The sequence below is a fragment of the Myotis nattereri genome (genome assembly GCF_964212035.1).
Source record: "Myotis nattereri genome assembly, chromosome: 11".
NCBI classification, from domain to species: Eukaryota; Metazoa; Chordata; class Mammalia; order Chiroptera; family Vespertilionidae; genus Myotis; species Myotis nattereri.
Genome location: NC_138086.1, coordinates 11,585,648 through 11,599,484, shown reverse-complemented (window position 1 = coordinate 11,599,484; position 13,837 = coordinate 11,585,648). Strand labels below are relative to the sequence as shown.

General features: G+C 41.1%; 1 protein-coding gene across 4 annotated transcripts in view; it reads right to left on the bottom strand.

The window, feature by feature from the left end:
• ST7 (suppression of tumorigenicity 7) overlaps window positions 1–13,837 on the bottom strand; it is a 308,904-nt gene that overhangs the window by 37,895 nt on the left and 257,172 nt on the right. For all 4 annotated transcript variants that reach the window (XM_081102061.1, XM_081102062.1, XM_081102063.1 and 1 more), the window contains one exon: window positions 12,845–12,947. In XM_081102061.1, the coding sequence (XP_080958187.1) occupies window positions 12,845–12,947 (103 nt within the window). The remainder of the gene's footprint in view (window positions 1–12,844; window positions 12,948–13,837) is intronic.

The following is a 13,837-nucleotide window of genomic DNA, read 5'->3' as shown; positions in this document are numbered from 1 at the left end:
GAACAGTCAAATAACAACTAATGAAAAATTCCCAGGAAACAAAAGTCTTGGGCCAGACAAATGTACAGGTGAGTTTTATCAAATGTTCAAAGAAGAACTAACACTTATCCTCCTCAAATTATTCCAAAAAATCAAAAGAAGAGAAGACTTCCAAGCTCTTTTTACAAGGCTAGCATTATCCTAGTTCCCAAATGAGATAAAGACACTACAAAGAAAGAAAATTACAGGCCAATATCCATGATGAACATAGATGCTAAAATCCTCGACAAAATATTGGCAAATTGGATCCAGCAATACACTAAAAAGATTATACATCAAGACCAAGTGGGATTTATTCCAGGGATGCAAGGATGGTACAATATTCGCAAATCAATATGTGCGATGCATCACATAAACAAAATGAAGGATAAAAATAACATAATCGTATCAATAGATGCAGAAAAAACATTCAACAAAATCCAGCAAACCTACAGCCAACATTGTACTCAATGGGCAAAAACTAAAAGTGTTTCCTGTAAGAACAGGAATGAGACAGGGTTCTCTGTTTTCACCATTCTCATTCAGCATAGTACTGAAGTACTAGCCACAGCGATCAGAAGACAAGAAAAAATAAAAGGCGTGGAAATTGGAAAGGAGGAAGTAACAGTGTGATTATTCACAGATGATATGATATTGTACATAGAAAACCCTTAAGGCTCCACCAGAACGCTACAGTAAAACCTCGAAATAACAGAATAATTCAGGCAAGGGGGTGTCTGTTAAAGCTGAAAGTGTGTTATATAATAAGGTAGGTTATCCACTTGTGTATATTAAAAAATTGACAAATTAGTTTAATGTTTTCACTTATGTAGACATGTTTGTGTAATTAAAATTAAGTACGCACGAAAAGTTTAATTTCACATAAAATCTTTCTATATGCATTACTATAATTTTAAATTTATACTGAATAGGTCTAGTAAATGCTTGCATTCACCAGTCACTGCGAGTAAACAAATGCACATGGCTGGGGCCTGGTTTAGTGTGCGTTAGATTATTGGCCGACAGGAATTAAAGCAGAAAGTCATGCCACGTGACAACAAAACTAATTACCACATGTAATACGGTGTAACCATGTGCTAAACATTCACTGAACGCTGTTTACCAGAGGTGACTCTTGGATTTAAATATGTTGACTATAGTAGTATATGTAATATTTATTTATGTTGGTGAAATTACTACAGTGTTTTTTTTTAACATATTGCCTATTCACTATAATCTGTTAAAAATAACAATAAATTAATAACAAAAAATAAGTTGTTAATTTAATTATAAGTAAATCTTGGTTAAAAGCATTTTAAATTTAACATGGTATTAATTTTCTCATATAGTATATGGACCCGGAATTTTGTCCATTAAAATCTGAATGTTAAATCAAGGGCCACAAAATTGAGGGTTCACTGTACTAGATTTAATAAATGAATTGGCAAAGTAGCAAGATACAAAATTATCATCCAGAAATTGATAGCATTTTTTATACACCAAAGAGAAATTTTTAAAAAAAATCCCATTTACCACTGCAGTGAAAAAAATAAGATGCCTAGGAATAAACTAAGAAGATAAAAGGCCTGCACTCAGACAACTATAGGACATTGAAAAAAGAAATAGAGGAAGATATAAACAAGTGGAAGAATATAATGTATTCATGAATTGGTAGAGTTAACATAATTAAAATGTCCATATTACCCAAAGCAATCTATAGATTCAATGCAATTCCTATTAAAATACCAATGGCATATTTCAAAGATCTAGAACAAATACACCAAAAATTTATATGGGACCAAAAAGACCTCAAGTAGCCGCAGCAATCTTGAAGAAAAAAAAAAAGAACAAAGTTGGAAGAATTGCAATGCTGGATATCAAACTATACTACAAAGTCAATCTAATTAAAACAGCCTGGTACTGGCACAAGTAGCACGATACAAAATTAACCCTTAAGGCTCCACCAGAACACTACAGTAGATCAATGGTACAAACAGAGACCCCAGAAATAGACCCACATATTATGGTGAATTAGTATTTGACAAAGGAAGCATGTATATACAATGGAGTAAAGACAGTCTCTTCAATAAATGGTGTTTGGAAAATTAGACAGGTACATGCAAAAAAAAGAAAAGAAAGAAAAAAGAAAAGAAACGAAACCACCAACATACACCATACACAAGAATAAACTCTAAATGGATAAAAGACTTAAATGTAAGTTGAAAAACCAATAAAATCCTAGAAGAATTTTAAAAAGTTGTAGAATTTTCACCAATACATCTCCTAGGGTGAAACAAGAATACAGGGTGGTTTAAAAGTACGTTTGCAGTTGTGAATACAATAAACAGTTTATTCTTGTATTATTTTCTTGTATTTATTGTGTATTATTTTCCATATGAACAACTGTAAACCTACTTTTGCCCCACCCTGTACAAGACAGAGATCAGAAATGGATAACTTTAATCTGCCACAAGAAAGCCTTACTAAAAAGTTACAAACTGGGAATTCATGAAGATAATAGGTGCAGCCAGGACATGTTAGAGCCTCTCCTGTTACACTGTCTGATTGTGCTTCTTCAGACGATGGTGGCCCAAGAAATACCCGTTAATGCATATTTCTAGTTAGCCTATTTTACCTAGCCTGAAAGTACAGAAATAGAGCTGAAGTTATAATGGAAGAGATGATGAAAGGGCAACAGGAATTGAGCACCTACTATGTACTGGATGAATTACACAATGTAATTCCACTTACTTTTCATCAACCTTATTTTTTTTTTCATTAATCCTCACCTGAGGATAATTTTACATTGATTTTTAGAGAGAGTGGAAAGGAGGAGGAAGAGACAGAGAAACATCGATATGAGAGACACACAACAATTGGTTGCCTCCCGCACACACCTCGACCGGGTCGGGGATTGAGACTGCAACCGAGGTATGTGCCCTTGACCAGAATCGAAACCTGCAACCCTTCAATCCATGGGCCGATGCTCTATCCACTGAGCCAAACCAGCTAGGGCAACCTTAATTTTTATCTCCATTTTATTAAAAAGGAAATGGACAAGGAGATAATTAATTCCCCCTTCCCATAGTTCCCTTGATGCACAGACAGGAAGTAGTAGGAATCCTTGTTTCACGTACCTTGGAACGCTTTCAATAATACTTCACAGGTCTGCCTACCTTTATGTTGCTACCCCTTGCTCCATTGTTATATTTTCCCACTAGAGGCCCAGTGCATGAAATTCGTGCGGGGGGGGGGGGTTGGGGGGAGTGTGTCCCTCAGCCTGACCTGCACCCTCTCCAATATGGGAGCCCTCAGGGGATGTCCTACTGACAGCTTAGGCCTGCTCCCCGTGGTTTTCTGCAGGGCCTGCCTGCTCCACACCGCAGTGACTGCCAAGCAGGTTGTGCTGGGTGCTGCCTGCAGCGCTTGCCTGGTCCTGGGTCACCATGGTGACGGCCAAGCAGGCCATGCTGGGAGCTGCCTGTGGGCTGTGCTTGCCTGCTCCCGAGTTGCCAAGGCAACGGCCAAGCAGGCCGTGCTGGGAGCTGCTGCTGGGAGCTGCCTGCGGGCTGTGCTTGACTGCTCCCAGGTCGCCGAGGCGACGGTCAAGCAGGCCATACTGAGAGCTGCCTGTGGGCTGGGTTTGCCTGCTCCCCGGTCACCGCGACGATGGCCAAGCAGGCTGTGCTGGGAGCTGCCTGCGGGATGTGCTTGCCTGCTCCCCAGTTGCCGTGGCGACGGCCAAGCAGGCCTTGCTGAGAGCTGCCTCCTCCCTGCTGTCAGTCTCCACAGAGGCGATGAGGTTAATTTGCATACTCACTCCTGATTGGCTGGTGGGCATCATGATGGTATGGTCAATTTGCATCTTCCTCTTTTATTAGTGTAGATAATAGGTAATCTACATAATTTGCTTACTAGTAGTAGCAAATTAAAAAAACAGAATACAAAAGAACAGAATAAAAGAATAAAAAAGCAAACTAAAAGAATAGAATTCCATTTGTACCTATTAAAAGCATAAATATTTTTTGTTTTCCTTCTTTCTGTTTTAAATAAACTGCTCAATGTTGGTGAAGGTGTGATGAAATGGTAAAGGAGTAGCCTGCTAATGGGAGTGCAAACTGCTACCATCTTTTTTGGTAAGCAATTTGGCAATAAATATCAAGAGCCCTAAAGTACTCCTATATGTTACTCAGTAATTCCCATTCTGTTTATCTATCCTAAATATAAAAAAATCTTTAGCCCAAAATAGTGCTCTATTGAGATGGACAAAAACCTGATGTCTACAATAGAAGACACAAGATTTAAATCATTTTCTTCAACAAATGGTGCTGGAAAAATTGGATGTCCATATGCAAAACACATTGAATCTTAATATTACACCATACACAAAAATCAACTCAAAATGCATTAAGGACTTAAATGTAAGACCTAAAACTATAAGCTTCTAGAAGAATACATAGAATAAAAATTTCATAACATTTGTCTTAACAATAATTTCTTGAACACTGCACAAGCAACAAAAGCAAAAATAGACAAGTGGGACTACATCAAAATAAAAAGCTTCTGTGCAGCAAAAACAATCACCAGAATGAAACAATCAATAGAGTGAAAAGGCAACTTATGCAATGGAAGAAAAATTTGTGAACTACATATATATATATATTTATAATGTATTATATTTAAAAATGGAAAAAGACTTGAATAAAAAGTGGGCTAAAGACGTGAACAGCCATTTCTCCAAAGACATAGAGATGGCCAACAGGTACATGAAAAGATGCTCATTATCACTAACAATGAGGGAAATGAAAATCAAAACCACAATGAGATATTACCTCACATGTTAGGATGGCTACTATTTTTTAAAAAAAAGAATATAAAAATTGCTAGCAAGGAAGTGGAGAAATTGGAACCCCTGTGCACTGTAAAAGGATGCAGCCACTATGGAAAGCAGTATGGAATTTCTTCAAAAACTTAACGATAGGCTAGAAACCAAGATGGCGGCATAGGTAAACACCGGAGTTTGCTGCCTCGAACAACCACTTCAAAAATACAACTAAAAGACGGAACGGACATTACCCAGAACCAGAGGAAGGCTGGCTGAGTGGAAGTTCTACAACTAGGAGGAAAGAGAAAAACATACCGAGACTCAGAGGGGGCGCAGTGCTGAAGTAAAATACTAAGGTGCGGAGTGCATGCGGAGCGGGCTGGCGGCTGAGGGCGCAGTTGTCGTTTCCAATCAGGAGGAAGTCTCAGGCTCTGAGCTCCAGTTCCGGGCGAGTCTCTAGGGACCCAGACTCATATGGGAGAAGCGGGACTGTCTGGCATCACTCAGAACCCTAGGGCAGCTTTCTCTCCTTGGGGCTTGCAGCGATTACTGGGACACTGAGAAGCAGAGCCTCTGAGGGCAAGACTGAGAGCAGCCATAATTGCTAACCCCGCCCTGTTGATCCCGTGGGACCCGCCCCGCCCAAGCCCTGCAGGGAGACTTTTGCTGGATAGCCTTAGGCAAAGGCTAGATTAGCACCTCCCTAGAGATCCAGGAGCCAGGAAGCCCAGAGGTCAGAGTGGGACCATAAAAGACACACTCAGAGGGCAGACTCAGTGAGCACCAAAGCCCCATTGAAGCAAGTCTAGCCCCAGAGGGGTGTCTCCAGCACAGAGGTTCTCCCACTGCAGACACAGCTGATTCTCACAGCCAATTGGCCTGGAGGTCAATTCCTCACAGTGATAACTACAACAATCAAGGCTTAACTACAACAAGACTGTGCACAAAGCCCACAAGGGGGTGCACCAAGAGTGTCTACCTCAGGTAATTGGGACACTTAGCACAGAAAGGCACTCTATCGACATAGCGAAGCATAAAAAATGCCGAGACAAAGAAACAGGACACAAACAACAGAATTGGAGGAAAGCAAACTGTTGGATATAGAGTTCAAAACCACATTTTTAAGGTCTTTAAAGAACTGTCTAGAAGCCGCCGATAAACTTAATAAGGCCCTCGAAAAGACTGGTGAGACCACCGATAAATGTAGTGAGATCTTCAAGAAGACTGGTGAGACTGCCGATAAATGTAGTGAGATCCTCAAGAAATCTAATGAGACCCTCGATGTTGTGATAAAGAACCAACTAGAAATTAAGCATACACTGACTGAAATAAAGAATATTATACAGACTCCCAACAGCAGACCAGAGGACAGCAAGAATCAAGTCAAAGATTTGAAATACGAAGAAGCAAAAAACACCCAACCGGAAAAGCAAAATGAAAAAAGAATCCAAAAATACGAAGATAGTGTAAGGAGCCTCTGGGACAGCTTCAAGCGTACCAACATCAGAATTATAGGGGTGCCAGAAGATGAGAGAGAGCAAGATATTGAAAACCTATTTGAAGAAATAATGACAGAAAACTTCCCCTATCTGGTTAAAGAAATAGACTTCCAAGTCCAGGAAGCGCAGAGAACCCCAAACAAAAGGAATACAAAGAGGACCACACCAAGACACATCATAATTAAAATGCCAAGAGCAAAAGACAAAGAGAGAATCCTAAAAGCAGCAAGAGAAAGAAAATCAGTTACCTACAAGGGAGTACCCATACGACTGTCAGCTGATTTCTCAACAGAAACTTTGCAGGCCAGAAGGGAGTGGCAAGAAATATTCAAAGTGATGAATACCAAGAACCTACAACCAAGACTACTTTATCCAGCAAAGCTATCATTCAGAAGTGAAGGCCAGATAAAGAGCTTCACAGATAAGAAAAAGCTAAAGGAGTTCATCACCACCTTTAAGAAGAGGAAGAAGAAGAAAAAGGTAAATATACAAATTATGAACAAATACACATCTATCAAGAAGTGAATCTAAAAATCAAGTGAATAAATAATCTGATGAACAGTATGAACTGGTGATTGTAATAGAATCAGGGACATAGAAAGGGAATGGACTGACTATTCTTGGGGGGGAAAGGGGTGTGGGGGTGAGGGAAGAGATTGGACAATAATCGTGCACCTATTGGTGAGGACAGTGGGTGGGGAGTGAGGGCGGAGGATGGGGTGGGAACTGGGTGGAGGGGAGTTATGGTGGGGAAAAAAGAGTAACTAATGTAATAATCTGAACAATAAAGATTTAATTAAAAAAAAAAAACACAAAAAAAACTTAACAATAGTACTACCATATGATCCAGCAATCCCACTTCTGGATATTCACCCAAAAGAACTGAAAAACAGACCTTGAAGAGATATTTGCACTCCCATGTTCATTGTAGCATTATTCAAAACTAGAGGCCCAGTGCACGAAATTAGTGCACAGGTAGGGTCCTTAGGCCTGGCCGGCGATCAGGGCTGATCGGGATTTTTCTTCTGGCTGCCGCGGAGGCCTTCCTTCCCTGGCTGCCAGCTGCTGGCCAGGGCATTCCTTCGTTCTGTGCTGCCCCCTGGTGGTCAGTGCACATCATAGTGAGAGATCGAACTCCTGGCCTCCTGGTTGAACTCCCGAGGGGACACTTTGCATATTAGCATTATATATGCAGTGTTCCGGGCCGCATGTCCATGAAGGAGGTGGACAAGCAGATGCTCAATGTGCAGAACAAGAACAGCAGCTACTTCGTGGAGTGGATCCACAACAACGTGAAGACGGCCGTGTGCGACATCCCGCCCCGGGGGCTGAAGATGTCGGCCACCTTCATCGGCAACAGCATGGCCATCCAGGAGCTGTTCAAGCGCATCTCCAAGCAGTTCACGGCCATGTTCCGGCGCAAGGCCTTCCTGCACTGGTACACGGGCGAGGGAATGGACGAGATGGAGTTCACCGAGGCCGAGAGCAACATGAAGGACCTGGTGTCCGAGTACCAGCAGTACCAGGACGACACGGCCAAGGAGAAGGGGGAGTTTGAAGAGGAGGCCAAGGAGGAGGTGACCTAGAGCACCTGCTACCGGAAGCGTGAGAACTCTTTATTCACTCTCAGTCTGTCCTCATGATCCTGTCTCACTGTGTGCACTGCTCTTCTTCCTGTCTTGACATCTGAGTTGTACAGACACCATTAAAGCATTTTCATAGTGAAAAAAAAAATATATATATATGTATATGTATGTATATATAGATAGCCAAGAAGTAGGAACAACTTATACCTACATCAGTAAATGAATGAACACACATACACACACAATGGAATGTTAATCAGGCTTTAAAGTGGAAGAAAATCCTGTCCTATGCTGTGATGTGGATGAACTTGGAGTAAGTACAAGCTACCAGTAGAGCTTCAGAAATCCTCGTATTCAGAATCCAAAAAGAGCCAGTCACAGAAGGACCAATATGGCATGACTCCATGTATAGGAGGTGTCTAAAGCAGCCACCTTTACAGACACAGAAAGTTGCTGGTGGTTACCATGATTGGGGGAGGGATGAATGGAAAGTTGCTGTGCAATGATACAGAGTTCAGTGATGAAAGAGGAGAAGGTTCTAGAGATCTGCTACATACGATGTGAATATAATTAACACTGTACTGTATACTTAAAAATTTGTTAAGATAGAGTTCATGATTTGTGTTTCTTATGACATAAACATATTACAATAAATCATCCAGAAAATAGTTACTGAGAATACAGCATTTTAAAGTGTTTAAAGGCACATGACTAAAAGACTTGGACTTTAATGTTAGAGGATAGCCTTTTTAAAGTCAAAGAACCAGAAAATTTGATGATCCTCCCCAAGAAAAGAATAGATATATTCCTAATACCCAACCATAAAGTCCAATTTAAGTGGCCCATGTTTTTTAAAAATACAAATATGCTGTGTGACTATGATTCCTTAGTATTAAAAATGTGCAGAATGAAATAGTCTTAAGTATGACTATAGATGGTAATATATTTATATAATTTTCTCTGATATAAAAAATTAAGATCCTAACACCCCTAGTCATCCTCAGAAAAAGAGTAAGCAGTAAGTACATAATCAATGCACTATAGTGAGAGATCACACAGGGAGTGACTGATTCTGGGATGAGGAAGGTACAGTTTCCTGGTGGAGGCTTTTAATGGTGGGGTGAAGGATGAGTAGGATTTCCGCAGAAGCAGCGAAGAGGGAAGGGGAAGAGAATGTTTCTGGAACAATTAACAGTTCGCTAGAAGGAGCTGGGAAAATGAAAAACAAGTGGGGGCAGGTGATGAAGGGACCTGCAGGGCTGGAGACACCGCTGCAGTTCCTCAGGAAGGGAACTGATTTGTAATGATGAGTCTAAGGGCTGCTTCCTCCTTATAATGTGCTGCAGGCCAGAGCTTCAGAAATCCTCATATTTAGAATCCAGCTGACTCTTAAGAGGGTTCTGCAGAATAGAGACCCACAGCTTTTTACTGCTTTTATTTATTTCCCATTCCTGTGATGTGGTTAAGAGAGATACTCCTACTTCTCATGTTCGCAGGTTACTCTTCATTCCTAAGAGTAAACCTCCTGGAGTAAATAATATTTTTCACTGAATGCTAAAATATTAACTGTGTACCTTTGCTTAATGGAATACCTAATGGAACTAAGCTAAAAATGCATGAAAGGCAGTTCTCAGCCACTATATTTGGTATTTTTTTCTCCTAAGAAGACTGTAATTGGGTAAAACAGTGTGAAGGTACTGGAAATTCCTATGGTAGGCCATTGACAACTTCCTGAGAGAGAGGAAAAGAGCCAGGGAAGTGTTTAAGACATGATAATATCTTGAAGAAGTAGGAACTGTCCACAAGGAATTGAGGGCCTACGAAGGGATGTGCTTGTCATCATTTGAAATGTCAAGCCTAGGCTGTCTGCAACCAGTGGAGAGTGACGTTTAAGAGCTAGTGAACCCAGATCAGTTCAGGCTCTGTCATTTGTTTACTGTGTGACCATGAACAGGTTACTTAACCTCTCAAACCGCCAGTGCCCTCCTCTGTGAAGCAGAGACAATAACATGATATACTTCACAATGTTGTTATGAAAAATAAATGAGATAACATATGTAGTTCAGTTAGCATTGTGCTTGGCACATAGTAAACATCCAATAGAAGCCAATAATAAAATAACTATTATAATATCACTATAAGGAGAGAGTCAAGCTTAGGATGGAAAAGTGTCCTAGGTAACCATTAAGGCCCCTTCTTATACCAAGAGTCTAAGAGTTTATACAGGGCGAAGCAAAAGTAAGTTAACAGTTGTTTGTATAAACAATAATGCAATCCTATCTAATAAAGAGGGAATATGCTAATTGACCCTCACGCTATTGCAAAAGATGGCGGCACCCACAGCTAATAAGGAGGGAATATGCTAATTGACTGCCCCACCCTCAAAGATGGCGGGACCCACAGCCACAAGATGGCCAGCGGGGGGGGGGGGGGCAGTTGGGGGGGACCAGGCCAGCAGGGGAGGGCAGTTGGGGGGGACCAGGCTTGCAGGGGAGGGCAGTTGGTTGTGACTGGGCCAGCAGGGGAGCAGTTAGGCATTGATCAGGCTGGCAGGGGAGTGGTTAGGGGGTGATCAGGCTGGCAGGCAGAAGCGGTTAGGGGCAATCAGGCAGGCAGGCAGGTGAGCAGCTGGGTGCCAGCAGTCCCGGATTGTGAGAGGGATGTCCCAGATTAGAGAGGGTGCAGGCTGGGCTGAGGGACACACTCTCCCCCCCCGCCCCCGCCACCCTCCAAGTGCACAAATTTCGTGCACCAGGCCTCTAGTAATTAATAGTTAGTAATACAAGAATATACTTTGTGCTTCTCGTGATGCTCACAGCTGTAAACATACTTTTGCCCCACCCAATGTTCTTCATTGATGTCATTGATATCTCATTACAATTAAGGCTATTCTCTGTCTTAAAAGGCACCAATGTGTGTGTATGTATGCATGTGCGTGGGTGTGTTTACTGAAGTATTAGCAAGCAGTGCAATAAACTGCAGAACATGTATAAAAGATGTTTACAGCAGCCTGCATATAATATACATGAACCAGAGATTTGCACTTAATTCCAGACATATGAGGCCAGTATTCATAGGACCTTTTCTTCATGGAAACGTTGAAAGAAGAAGATCTGGAAACAAGTTTCCCTTCGGCACAATCGCCAACAAATAAAAGTGGTAGACAATCATTTTACCTGAATAGCCTATCTTTTCTCCATTTAATGATTAGAAAATAGAGTGAAATCAAATACTTAAAATGTTTCCACTTTTACAAGAATTCTGTTTGGCAGGGAGAGTGCTAGTTGACTGAGTCATATTCTTCCATGGTAGCTAGACTGTTTCTTAGGGCTTTTAATACTCTTTCTAGAGGCTGAACTAACCATTTAAGACCATTACCAAGAATTAAACAACAGTTTCAATTAAAATACCAACAGGTATTACACCAGTTTTCTAGCTTGAGCCCCAGGATTATAAGGCTCTGGTTGGCATAACTAGAAAAGTTAAGACATGATTCTGAGACTTTAATGCGCCACCACCAACAAGTAAAACATTAACAATTTTAATAATTTACAAACATATAGTGCTCAAGTATTTTTAAAAACTTTGACTGTATTATCTCACCTTATCTTTATCTTTATATTTTTATCTTCATTTGAAATTCTGAGTTCAGAGATGCTAAGCCCAAGTAACAGAGCAGGACTTGAATGCAAGTTCTTGTCTCAGCGTCTAGGACTCTACTGTCCAATACTTTTTCTAAAAGAGCCTTATTTATTTTCATAGGTAGCTCTGTAGTTAGTGAATGGCATTTAACAAATATTAGTTAATGACTTCAGTTTACTGTAATTCAGTATGAAGTTTTCCTAACTAGTTTTACATTTTAATAAAATTTGAGTGAACATTTTTAACTTAGCTGAAAAAGATTAAATAAAGAGAAGTATTTTATCCTACTCTACACACAATACCTAAGCCTACAGATGCTAGGCTGGTCATCATGCACTGGGCCTAGGGTGGATGGATATCCCTTCCGTAACTGCGGCAACTGCGGCACTTTCACCACAGACTTCTTTTGTCACTTTTCACAATAAAGTCTTCACAAGACATTTTGCCAAGAAAATTCTGCCCTGATACACACAGCAGGAATAGTTTCCTAGAGGTCAAAATGTGCTGTATAATATAAAAAACTGAAAATGTTAAGTGATGGCCTATCACATAGTAGGAACTCAAATATAGGTCAATCATAAACAAACATCCATCCCCGGAACAAAAGGTTATTGGAATATCTGTATATTTCTACCGTGACTGACTCCCTTAAAATAAAGCTCAGAAAAAATACATTAGAAATATTAAATTTGTATTTATAATGGGTAATTATAGTTATAAATTGGTTAAATATTTCCTACTACACAGACTTACTGAAATGGCACTCACAAGTCAAAAGAATAATACTTCTTCATACTTGGAGGTTTTCCCTATTAACTTCTTGCCACTGCTTATTAATTATCATTTATTTAGAAAGACATAGAAGGTCATATTGGTAAGTATTTTTTATCACTTTTGTTCACAACAAGATTCGTTTCCCGAGTTGGGTCTAAGTAAGACTAAAAACTTGTGTGAAATTCCTGTCAAATACATCAACGCCCTTGAGATCTCCACAGTTTGCCAATTTCAGACTTTCTTGACCTGGACTGCCTAAGCCAGGTCTATCAATTTGCCCTGATTACTAGTATACAAAGGCTGAAAACCAGCCCCAAAGCCTCTTGAATGTAGCTTTTGCTTAAAAATGAAGTTAATAATCATAGATTATACAGGACCTCAACGTTTGTTGGATGCAATTCATTTTTTTATTACTGTTTGCATTCAAGACATGATACTGTGGTCATGGAACATTTTCTCTGCTATCATAACGAGTTCCTGTGGGGATTCCACATACTCACTTTTGGCACGTGAGGATTGAACTCAACAGCTCTATGAATGGCCTCGACTGCATTCATCTCTGCTGTGCTCAGCCCCCGTCGAGATGCAGCCTCGGGAGAGAATCTGAAAAGCAGAAAGACAAACACCATCCAGTTGGGACCACTGCTTGGGCATCAACCCAGAGTGGCATCTACATATGAAGGGCCCGTAAAACCACAGCAAGCCAATGGCATGACCTTTCCAAACCTCCACTACATGGAACCTCTGAGTGACACCTCAGACCAAGGCCAACAAAAACCCCCACAGAAGCAGAAAGTGTGTTTGCATCTAATCGTGGCAGAAATTAAATTCAGCTGTCAAGTCTCTCTGTCTAAATAGCTATCTAAATTTTCTCTGGGGCACCTGCTTAGGTCAGGGGAGGGGATAGGACTGATGAGGGCCGACAGTGTAGGAAAAGAGAAAACTAGGTTACAGGAGAGCACACTTGGTTAAAAACAAAACTGGGGAGAATTTTCAAGGAGCTCCCAACCCAGCATCAGTGCTGCCCTGGGGGGTAAGCCGTGCAGCCTCAGCGGCAGCAGGAGAACCTGCCTGCGGCCGGGCTGGCAGGGGGGTGTGCATGCCCCAACTGCGGGCCAGACACCTGTCCAAGTGGATGAAAAAAAACCAGACCATGCAATCTCTTTCTCACCTCACACCCAGGGCTAACTCCAGAGCTGTGCTTGGCAGGCAGACACCACAGGGGAAGCTGTGACAACCCTGGCCCTGCCCTCCCAAGCTGGAGTCGCTGTGTAGGGAGAAAAGATGTTGCAGTAGGTACTGGCGATCTACAGGACAAAAAAGAATGAAAGACAATTACTTCGGTCTTGAAGTGCACACACACTTAACAGCAAACCTGTCTGACACGGCAGAGGCTATTTTCTTTCCCTGTGATCTGATTTTCAATGGGACCAAGGGAGTGCATGGGAAGTGTGTTTCTGACTGAAAAACAGTTAAGCCATCTATTCTTTCTC